General features: G+C 46.7%; 1 protein-coding gene and 1 pseudogene across 1 annotated transcript; one reads left to right on the forward strand and one right to left on the reverse strand.

The window, feature by feature from the left end:
• The first annotated feature begins 325 nt into the window (after nt 1–325).
• Nucleotides 326–977, forward strand: LOC113200750 (uncharacterized protein C9orf40 pseudogene; annotated as a pseudogene).
• Nucleotides 978–1130: 153 nt separating this feature from the next.
• LOC113200772 (saoe class I histocompatibility antigen, A alpha chain-like) lies at nt 1131–9615 on the reverse strand. The gene is made up of 8 exons (XM_026414321.2): nt 9474–9615; nt 8983–9252; nt 8457–8732; nt 6613–6888; nt 6377–6487; nt 4243–4275; nt 4080–4127; nt 1131–3918 (listed from the first exon to the last, which is right to left on the reverse strand). Exons 1-7 carry the CDS (start codon nt 9598–9600, stop codon nt 4084–4086), a joined length of 1137 nt encoding a protein of 378 aa, XP_026270106.2. The 5' UTR covers nt 9601–9615; the 3' UTR covers nt 1131–3918; nt 4080–4083.
• Nucleotides 9616–10203: the final 588 nt, after the last annotated feature.

Below are 10203 nucleotides of genomic sequence, written 5' to 3' on the forward strand. Positions count from 1 at the left end.
GAGGGCCCCGGGGGCCACATCTCCAGCCCTCCCACAATTTAATTAACGCATCAACCATATTTCATGGGACAAATGTCCAGATTCTGTTTTTCCCTAGGGAAAGAAGCAGCTACATCCCAGCAAAACAAACTAAATCAGGAGTGAATGCCAAGTTTCTGTTCATGACTAAAAGGCTCAGGGGTCACTCCAATTGAACTGGGCTAATTGGGCTGCCCAAAATAACCCCACAAGAGGCACAAATACCTTTTTCTGGGGCTCGCCCTGCCTCGCTCCACCCTGCGGCTATCAGCGCTGGCAGTCCGTCTCCGTTGGAACCCTTAGGCCCATGGCCCAGCGGCTTGAGGCTGAGCCACTGACGTTCCACGTGCCTTGGAAGCGGCTCCTGCTCTGCGACTTCACGGAGGAGCCAACGCAGTAGATTTGGATCCCGCCGTCGGGGCCCTCGCATCCTGGGCAACCGCAAAAGCGCAAAATCGACGCAGGGGCCATGTCAGAGCCTTTGGCTTCGTCCTGCAAGCGCCGCGACAGCGGCGACAGCAGCCCGAGCGGCGGGGACAGCAGCTCCCTGAGCGGCGGGGAGCGTGAGGGCCGGGGCCTGGAGAAGGGCGAGCCACCGCTGTCGCTGCTGCCCGGAGGGCCCCGGGGGCCAGGGGAGGAGCCCCAGGACGCGCAGCCCCCTGAGGTTGGTGGTGACCACGGGGCGGGGCGCACAGGGCCTCAGTGGCAAGACTAGGGGTTCGCACCGCTCCAGCACAATGAAGAATTTTGGCTGTATAATACTTTCCAGTACTGGAGAAATCCTTTACCACTTGTTGATCTATCAGACATCGAAGATGTGAGTGAAAACAACCAGACAGAAGCAATACTTGACTGGCAAGAATGAAGTGGTTGAGATTTACATGGAGTCCTGATAAAGAGCTGAAGAAATGGGATTTCCTGAATTTGAGAAGTGAAATTCATGTAAGTGAATTTATGTATTTTTTAGGAAAAAGTTGTTTTCCATACTTGATTTCCAAACCTGAAAAATGAGGAAAGGTTGTTTTGAAGATAAATGCCTGTAGTGTTGGGGTGCAGCGAAGCGTCGGAGGGGAGAGACCACACAAGAGACTCACTCCATGCAATCGCAGGGGGGAAATTTATTAGGGATCCGTTCCAGCGCGCTGGGACTCTGTGCCCACTCAAGAAGGGAGAGCGGCTCAGAGCCCAGAACAGAGTTCAAGCGGAGCTTAAGTACACTTTTTGGAGAGGGTGGGGGGGCTTTGCATACATCAGAACAAATCATCATGAGGCGCTGGAAAATTGAACAACAATTCTGAAACATGATTAGTACATACATTGGCGGGAACAGATTGGACAGGGGTGATTGGTGCTCCTAAGTGGGGTACACATTCAAACTGATTGGTTTAGGTCAGGCAATGCCTACGTGCCAAGCAACTCGGAACCCTTAGCTATTAAACAACCAGAAAGTCAGTGGAAATATTTACTGGGCAGTTCCAGTATTGTCCTAACAGCTACAGGGATTACAGGTTTTGGGGGTAGCAGAGGGACTCTAACAATACCTAGTCTTTTACTTTTTAACCCAATCTCTGTATTTTGGAAACTTTAAGATGCCTGGTCTTTTACACTTTAACTCAGGCTCTGCGGCTTAGAATCAGCTTGGAAATTTTACCTTTACAGTAGTTACTACTGACCTACTAATAGGGATTTGTCAACAATATAGCAGAATGGTAGGCAAAATATTTATGCATATATTTTTAAAGAAGCAAGTTTTGTTTAGGTTCTGACTTTTAAGAAACTGATCTTACAAAAAAGGATTCTAGAAGTTTTAGAAATGCATGGAAAATACTCAAATCTTTCTCTCATCTGCACCAAAAAGTTTGTGGCTCATGGATATCATTTTATAATAACTTATTAATAAAATAATTTCTAATACATCTTACTGACTCTTTTTAGTTGAACAAATAACTGACTTGAACATCTATGCAAAATTAAAATGTGGGGATTCTTTGAAAGCCAGTATTATTTTTTAAGTTTTGTAAAAATAAAAAGTAGTGAGAATTTCAATTCGAGTTTAAATAACTTCCAATATTTGATATTTGTTGAACTCTATTATGGTTAATCAAAAAAGGATAAAGAAAAGTGACTTCCATTTCTTTAATGTGCAGACAGGGTTGAGAACCACTAGATCAATGTTAGTATTCCTGTTTAAAGGAAATTACTAGGGGTTGGGGATGTGGCTCAAGCAGTAATGCGCTCGCCTGGCATGCGTGCGGCCTGGGTTCGATCCTCAGCACCACATACAGACAAAGATGCTGTGTCCGCCAAATACTGAAAAATAAATATTAAAGTTCTCCCTCTCTCTCTCCCTCTCACTCTCTCTCACTCTTTCTTTGAAAAAAAAAAAGGAAATTACTAATTTGAACTGAAACAATGCCTGTTAATTAGCTTTGTTTTTATTAGTCTCCATTGATGACTTTGTCACAAGTAATTTATAGTGTTGCTGTCACTTTTCATTGTTAAAAAAATAAAGAAATTTGTTTTGTAGTTAAGTATCAATGACTAAGTTAATTAACATTTGTACTGCATCCAGAATATTGGCTTTGTAATTTAGTAACTTGTCCTTACTTGTATATTTTTTTTGTTGTTGGTGATGACACTAAATCCAAAATTCAGAAAAGGTAGTAAATGCTAGAGGGGAAATTTTTGACATTTTGTATGTACTGCAATATTTAAATATGGGTTGACAATAAGAACAGAAGACAGTGTCTGTCATTGTGGTCAGAAATGGTTTTAAAGACTATACTGCCACTTTCTACCTATGTAGCATTAAACAAGTTATTTTTCATCTCTTAAAAAAAAAAAAACAACAAATAACTTTTTCATTGGGGTCACTGTGGCAGCTCCTCCGACCTTAAGGGTCTGAAGGAAGAGAGAGAGCAAGAGTACGCTGTAACCCCTTTTATTGAGGAGAAGCTATTCAAATGAGATAAGGGGCCAGGTTTCAGGGGGCTGAGTCTATCTTCATAATGTCCACTGTTAGCAGGTTGACTGACATCTAGGTAGGCCACATCCAAGTGCACAGTAAGAGAAGGGTACACACCCAAGGCACTTCCATGGAAGATTCTATCTTAAACAGGGCAAGGGGTTATATTACAAAGGAACAGATGAGCATAGCTCCACCCATGGGGCTTTAGGAAGACACGCCCAGGCACAAAGACAGTCACTCAAACCCTAGAAGAGTGGGGCAGACTAGCATCATGGGTGCCTGAGGCCACATGGCTCAGCAGGGGAGTTAACTCAAGTTTCTCACAAATGAAGACATTCTAGCCTCACATCTGCTACACTGGAAAATTGACTGAGGAAGAGAACAGGGCAGTATGGGGAGGGGTCTTAGTGATCAGGGATGCGCTCCTCTCGGTTTCCTTACATTAGGATGATAGGAATACAGAAAGAGAAGTTGGGACCTCTTGAAACTGTGCCAGATGCCAATGTCTCGGTTCGGCACAAGATCACGAGCCACCACACAGCTTTGTAGGTTCAAACAGCAATTCTTTATTCCGAACTCACACTGCCTCCACACAGGTCCAGGGGCAATCCCAATCTCCCGCACAATTCAAGTCCTAAATACTTTCTCTCCAGGAGAACTCAGTGGGAACTCAGGCAGCAGGCACGCCCTACTCACGGGGATACTTCCTGCAAGATACACCCTAATCCTGGATCCACCCTGGTGATTGAGCAGGGTCACCTTTCTCAAACATACAAGCAAGGTCGCAGCAAATTAACATGGGGTACGCTGGCAAGGATTACGATGTGTCCTACTTGGCAATGGCTCTCAGCAAAACTGTAGTAGGGAGCAGGAAGAGAACTGAAGAAATCCTGTGTTGCTCAGTCCCACAGAAGACAGCTAGCTGTCTCACACTATAAATGAAGGTATTATGAACAAATTCATTGTAATACAGACACTCTGAACAACCTATTAAACATTCAAAATGTCAGAAATTCCTAGGAGAGTCCTGTAACCCAGGAGTCTCTCCATTTCCCAATCCCTCTCTCTCTCTTCCAGCCCTCCAGGGTCTTACCTTTTTAAGTTGTTAGAGACACATCAGAGCTCTCGGCACTGTCATTCCCTGAGCAAAACAAAAACAGAACCTGGTCAGAGCCCACAGGAGATTCGGATAATGGAGAAATTATGGGATGGATCGGCTCCCAACTACACCACTATCCCAAGGGTCTCATACTTACAGGCAGCTGGAGCATAGGGCCCTTTTTTTATACCTGTGGGAAGAAAACATCCTGTGAGAGAGCAGGTTAAAAACAGGTCATAGAGGTACCCCCTAGTCTTGGACACTGGGGACATTTCTAGAACTGTGACTACAGATGTAGGGAAGGACCAGGAGACTAGAAGAAAATAGATGTATAGTGATGGAGCCAACTGCTCTGCTGGAGGTCTGTCTTCAGCAGGGAAATTCCCCTCTGGCCTCTAAATGCCAGCGGTGTAAGAGTCAGTTCCCCCTCACCGCAAAAATCAGGGGAAATTTTCTCCATTTTTTCCCATGTGCTTTACAAAAGAGTAAACAAGTCCAGTATTGGAGGCCATATATAAATTATGGATTTCTTGGAGCCATTAAGGCAGGGAAGCTGCTTCTCTGGGAACTCCTGGGTGAAATTCACCCATTCAAGAAAGCCCAGGTCATGCTGGTGCCATGTCTTAGCTCCCAGCCTTAGGATCAAACAGCCTCTCAGAGATGGGCGTAATCTGCCAAACACCAAAGAACCTGTTTACTGCCAAACCCAGAAACAAGATTCCTCCCACACTGAAACCTCATCCCTGCCTTTGATGTACTCTCCCTTAAATAAAGAATTAGGGCATCAACAAATATATAAAAAAATGTTCAACATTGCTAGTAATTAGAGAAATGCAAATCAAAACTACTCTAAGATTTTGTCTCTTGGGCTGGAGATGTGGCTCAGCGGTAGCGCTCTCGCCTGGCTCGCCTGGCATGCGTGCGGCCCGGGTTCGATCCTCAGCACCACATACCAACAAAGATGTTGTATCCGCCAAGAACTAAAAAAATAAATATTAAAAATTCTCTCTCTCTCTCTCTCCTCTCTCTCTCTCTTAAAAAAAAAATCTATAAAAAAAAAAAAGATTTTGTCTCACTCTAGTCAGAATGATAGCTATTAAGAATACAAGCAACAGTAAGTGTCGTAGAGGATGTGAGGAAAAGGCACACTCATACATAGCTGGTGGTGGGACTACAAATTGGTACAGCCAATCTGGAAAGCACTATGGAGATTCCTTAGGAAACCACCATTTGACCCAGCTATCCCATTCCTTGTTCTATACCCAAAGGACTTAAAAATAGCATACTACAGTGATGCAGCCACATCAATGTTTATAACAGCACGATTCACAATAGACTACCTAGATGCCCTTCAATAGATGAATGGATAAAGAAACTGTGGTATATATACACAATGAAATATTACTCAGCATTAAAAGAGAATAAAATTATGGCATTTGCAGGTAAATGGATGGAGCTGGAGAATATAATGCTAAGTGAAGTAAGCCAATCCCAAAAAAACAAAGGCCAAATGTTTTCTCTGAAAAGTGAACGCTGATCCATAATGGGGGTGGGAGGTGGGAGCATGGCAGGAATAGAGGAATACTGGATAGGGCAAAGGGGAGGGAGGGGAAGCGAGGGGCATGGGGGTAGGAAAGATAATGGAATGAGATGGACATCCTTTCTCTAGGTACATGTATAGAGACATGAATGGTCTGACTCTATATTGTGTACCACCAGAGAAATGAAAAATTGTGCTCCATTTGTGTACTATGAACACATTCTGCTGTCATGTATAACAAATTAGAACAAATTAATTAATTAATTAAAAAAAAGAATTGGGGCCTTTTTCGTTTGTTCAGTTCAGTTCCTATCAGGGCTGGAAGACCCATCAGGAACTCCACTTTTTTTTAATAAAAATATTTATTTTTTAATTGTAGATGGATATAATTTCCTTTATTTTATTTATTTATTTTTATGTGGTGTTGAGGATCGAACCCAGGGTCTCACACGTGCTAGGCAAGTACTCTACTGCTGAGCCACAAGCCCAATGCCAAGGAATCCCGTTTTTTAAATCTAATCTTTGTCTTTGTCTTTATTTCTTACTGATTATTTCATACTTTTCATTTTCCCACGCAGCTCACATCTCCTGAGCAGGAAACTGCTCTGCTGGGGCACTGGTCACCCCATCAGTCTAGGCTGAATAAGCACATGTGGGTAGACACTACTTCCCATTACCAAGGCAGGGCACACTTCTACCAGGTACTTGAGACCACCAGTGGGACAAAAATTCGACCGTGCACTTTCCCTACCTGTGTTTTTCTTTCTCCACAAGACAAAACCCACCACAGCTCCACTGACAACAAGGACAATCACAGCAGCAACAATTCCCATGATGGGGATGGTGGCCTGAGGGGGTGGCTCTGTGAGGGAAAGATAAGTCAGTTGAGGAGCCCTGATCCCCAGGCTCTCAGTCCCTACTCTGCTGAGGGTCTCCAGAAACCCTCCTGCTTGCTTCCTGACAACAGGCTCTGGGCCCTCATCTTACCCCATCTCAGGGTGAGGGGCTCAGGCAGCCCCTCATGGTGCACATGGCATGTGTATCTCTGCTCCTCTCCAGCAGGCACAACCACAGCTGCCCATTTCTGGAAGTTTCCAGCCCCTGCAGGTCTGGTCTCCACAAGTTCCATGTCCTGGGTCTGGTCCTCCCCATCTCGTTGCCAAGTCAGGGTGATCTCCTTAGGGTAGAAGCCCAGGGCCCAGCATCTCAGAGTGACATCCCCTTCAGGGCTAGGGTGGTGAGTCACATGTGTCTTCGGGGGGTCTGAGAAAAAAATAGGGAAACTCAGACATTTTGGTATTACCTCTCCTGGGCCACTGAAGCAGCCACTCCCATAACCATCTGGAGAATGGACAACATGATTGGGGTGGGGAGGGAGCACAAAACCTAGACAAAGCCTGGACTCTGTGATCTGGCATAATCTCCTATTCCTTGGAAAGTTCTAAAATCAGGTTGAGGTAATGCAGTGTAAGAGGTTTCAGCTCTGAGAGGGACTTCATGTTCTGATCAGGGTGGAGGCTGAGAGATGTGGAAAAGCTTGAGTCACACCTCCAAAGACACTAGGCAGAAATGGCCTGACAGTATGTCCTTGATGTCAAGACTGCTGCCAGGGAACTGTGGTCAGTTATTATCTTTCCCATCAGCCAGGGAGAAAGAGACTGCATCCCTTACTTGTCCTAGGAGAAAGTAGCCTTCAGTTCCTCTCTGGGGCAGCATCTGGGAATCCAGGTCCACTCACTTCCCTCTGGACAAGGGTGGTGTCCTAGCATGGTGCCATTCTCCTCCCCTTCTTGGGGGAAGCAAGGGAGGAGATCTACAAGACATCATGCAGCCCCTCATACCTAAGTGCTGCAGTGTCAGGGTGATCTCAGCAGAGTAGAAGCCCAAGACCCACACCGCAAGGTGCTCTTGTGGTCTGAGATGGGATGTTGGGTCATGTGTGTCTTTGAGGGGTCTGACAGGAAGATTCAGAAAACGCAGGCACTTTGCATTTATCATGGGAATAGAGTAGTGTGAACATTCTGACAATAGAACGTACAACTGGAGGGAGGAAAGGGTGCACCAAACCTATTACCAGGACTGCGGCAGTCCGGCTGGGCTAGATGGCGCCACCTCACAAACCACTCCCCCCTGGCAAAATACCAGGTGCCATCCAGACTTGTTTACAGACCCTAACATTTGCCAGGCGCCATCCTGACTTGTTTACAGACTCTAACACAGGACATAGGCATCTGGGTTAATTTCCTTTTCCTTGAGAAGTTCTAAAATTAGGGTGAGATAGTTCAGAGTAGAAGGCTCTACGTCTTTGACAGTGGGTCAAGAGGGAAGGGATTCTGGTGCTGACTTGGGTAGGGGCTGAGTGAATCAGAAAAGCTGGAGTCAGACCTCCAAAGGCTCTGGCTTCGGGGCAGAGAGGGAATAAGGCCAGAGAAAAAGTATCCCCAGGTGTTCCCAAAGCTTCTGACAGAGTCAAGGAACCAAGTCAAAGAGAACCGCTGATCAATTATTTCAAGAAAGGTCTTCCTCTAATCCCGGAGAGACTGGATTCCTAACTGTCCCTGAGGGAAAAGTAGCCATCCTAGCGTGTTACTCCGTGGTACAGGATCTGGAAACCCAGGCTACTTTTACCTCTCTCAATTCTGACTTCGAACCTATTTTTCTCTACTTTTTTCCCCTGGCTGGGGATTGAATCCTGAGCCTCCCGCCTTCTAGGCAACGCTCTACCACTGCGCAACACCTCGGGTCCTTTCCTGTACTTCTTGAGGGTCTTCAGCTGCTGGCACAACCCCAGCGTGAGGGAAACTGCGAGAGTTTCCCGTAGCCCCTCTTACCTATGCGCTGCAGGGTCTCCTTCCCATTCTCCAGGTGTCTGAGCAGCCACTCCACGCACTCCCCCTCCAGGTAGGCTCTTTGGTACTTAGCCTCTTGGGCTGCCTCAGATTTGTGCTTGGAGATCTGAGCCGCGGTGTCCGCCGCGGTCCAGGAGCGCAGGTCCTCGTTCAGGGACATGTAATCGGTGCCATCGTAGGCGAACTGATCATGGCCTCGCAGGAAGCGGCCATCTGGGCCCACGTCACAGCCGTAGGTCCACTGGAGTGTGTGGGAACCTGGTCGGGTCCCTACGTTAGCCACACCCACGTGGCCCTGCCTCAAGTTAGTACCGCCCACTGGTCTCTGGGGCCGTAGGACCAAACCCAAAACGAAACTGAAGCGAATCCCCGTGGGCTTTCTCTAGATTGAGATCCGGCCAGGTCAAGGGGAGGAGGGGTGAATCTCCTCCCCAGCGACTCTGGACCACCTGGGCATATCCGTGAGGGATGAGGATCATGACCTGCTATTCGGGCCCCAGTCGCTCACCAGAATCACTCTGGTTGTAGTAGCCGCGCAAGGTTCGCATGTTTACTCGAAAACTCCTTGCTATGTCCTTGGCGCGCTGAGTCTGCTCCTCCCAATACTCGAGTCCCTCTTGCTCTATCCACGGCGCCCGTGGCTCCATCCTGGGATCAGGAGCGTCGCTGTCGAAGCGCACGAACTGCGTGTCGTCCACGTAGCCGACTGCTACATACCTGGGCTGTCCGCCGCCGGGCCGGGACACCGCAGTGTGAAAATATCTCAGGGAGAAGGAACCTGGGGACCCGGGAGTTGCTCAGACACGGCTCTACCCTCCTCCTGGAGCAGGCGAAGAGAGGGGGCGAGGAGAGAGGGCAGGGCACGGGCGGCGGAGGGGACCAGGGAAGAGGTCTGGGGCTGCGTAGAATCAATTTCTCGGGGTCCTGTACCCGCGTGGGGCCATCCCTTCCCTCCTTCCCCGCAGAGGCTGTTTCTTTCTTTCGGGACTCCGCACTCACCCGCCCAGATCTCGGTCAGGACCTGGCTCCCACAGAGCAGCAGGAGGAAGATTAGGCTCGCCCCGGACTCCATTTCCCAGCTCAGCGATAGTCCTATAATCCGAAATCGCAACTGTGAAAACTTCATCGAGACGATGATTGGCTTTTCTAGAATCACTACACTCAATGGGAATAAGAAGTGGGGCCGCGTCATGGGTTTCCAGGAAGAAGGACTAGACCAGGGCTGAGAAACGAAACTGCTTAGGCGGTTGTCAACCATGGACTTGCTCCTTCTAGGACTAGAGCCATGTCAGAGGACCTGGGACGCGGCCCTGACTCCTATCCTGAGTGGAGCACTCTGTTACATTGCCTCTCTGAGCCCTGGCTCAATGAATGTGTGCTTTTTCAGTTCTTAAACTTTTAGGTTTCAGGATCTCTATAAATATATTCAGAGAACTAGTTAGAACACATCCAAAGGGATTTTTTTCCCCTGTGGATTATGTCAATATTTATCATGTTAGAAATTATTAAAACAGAATTTTGAAAAAATTAATTCATTTGAATAACATAAATAACCATTGTATTTTAGCAGAAATAATATTTTTATGGAAAATAATTAGTTTTCAAAACAGAATTCTGTGTGATCATTTTACATTTTTGCAAGTGTCATTCTTATCTGGGCCATTTGAAGACTGATGCATTTATATTTGCTTGTACATTCTTTCTCTTAGAGTTTTTTTCTTTTTTTTAG

Source organism: Urocitellus parryii, chromosome 8, assembly GCF_045843805.1.
Source record: "Urocitellus parryii isolate mUroPar1 chromosome 8, mUroPar1.hap1, whole genome shotgun sequence".
NCBI classification, from domain to species: domain Eukaryota; kingdom Metazoa; phylum Chordata; class Mammalia; order Rodentia; family Sciuridae; genus Urocitellus; species Urocitellus parryii.